The 920-nt window shown below is 66.2% G+C and overlaps 1 protein-coding gene across 1 annotated transcript in view; it reads left to right on the top strand.

Moving 5' to 3' along the window:
• The window catches only part of VWA5B2 (von Willebrand factor A domain containing 5B2), an 8,990-nt gene that overhangs the window by 6,990 nt on the left and 1,080 nt on the right, over positions 1-920 (top strand). Inside the window, 3 exon segments of the mRNA XM_009883393.1 lie at positions 78-117; positions 355-432; positions 673-824. Coding sequence (XP_009881695.1) covers positions 78-117; positions 355-432; positions 673-824 — 270 coding nt within the window.

Raw genomic sequence — 920 nt, 5'->3', positions numbered from 1 at the left:
CCGCGCGCGGCCGCCCGCGAGCCGCCATGGCAGGGAGCTGGCACCACAGGAGTTCCTCGGCGGGTTTGGGCCAGCAGCGGGATGTGGAGGAGCAGGATGAGGCCCCTGTTGCTCCAGGTACTGATCTGGGATCTTACATGGGCTTATGCTCCTCAGGGACCCACCTGAGTATCGGGGTCCCTCAGCTCATGGGTAGCCCCGGCTGGAGCGCTGTGGGTGTCTGGGGAGAGCCATCGGTCTCTGCTTTGCAGTGTGTGGGGGGACATGGAGGGCAGCGTAGCAGCCCCTGGCAGCAGGTCCAGGCTGTGAAGGTGCTGGGAGCCCAGGGACCCTCAGGGCTTTGCTCTTTTGCAGACCAAGATGAGACCCCCGGGTCTCCGGCCAGCATCTCCTCTGCTACCTACGGCTGGGAGAAGCAGAACTGCTCGAATGGTGCGTCCTGGGTGGAGGGGCTGAGGGCTGGATGGTGGGGAAAAGGAGGTGCCCCTGGCACCACCGTTACCGGCAGCTGAGAGCTGGAGGCTCTGCTGTGCCCCAGGTCTGCCCAGGGCACGTGGGCTGAACTGCCCTCGTAGGCGCTGGGGAGCAGGACGCACCTCTGGGTGCATCACAGTCGTGTGTCCGTCCGTCCGTCCCCCCCATGCTCAGCTCTCCACCCCCCGCCATTTGCAGGACCTCCAACCAGCCCCTCCACCACCTCCATGGCCTCCCAGAAATCCACAGAGAGCATTGCTGGCTCCAGGTGAGGCTGGGGGGTGGGGGGAATGCGTGGGGCCCCAAAAATGGCACACCACAGGGAGAGGAAGGGCAGTGCCACTTCTTGGGTGGTGCGGGTTGCACGCCCCCTGGCAGCTCCGGTAGCGTGAGGGGGCGGGGGGGGGTGTTTTGGTGCTCCAGCCCCTTCCCTGCAGGCTGGGGTC

The sequence above is a fragment of the Charadrius vociferus genome, unplaced genomic scaffold (assembly GCF_000708025.1).
Source record: "Charadrius vociferus isolate BGI_N301 unplaced genomic scaffold, ASM70802v2 scaffold214, whole genome shotgun sequence".
In the NCBI taxonomy this organism is placed as follows: domain Eukaryota; kingdom Metazoa; phylum Chordata; class Aves; order Charadriiformes; family Charadriidae; genus Charadrius; species Charadrius vociferus.
Note: the sequence above shows the minus strand (reverse complement) of the source record. Positions and strands in the feature narration are given on the sequence as shown.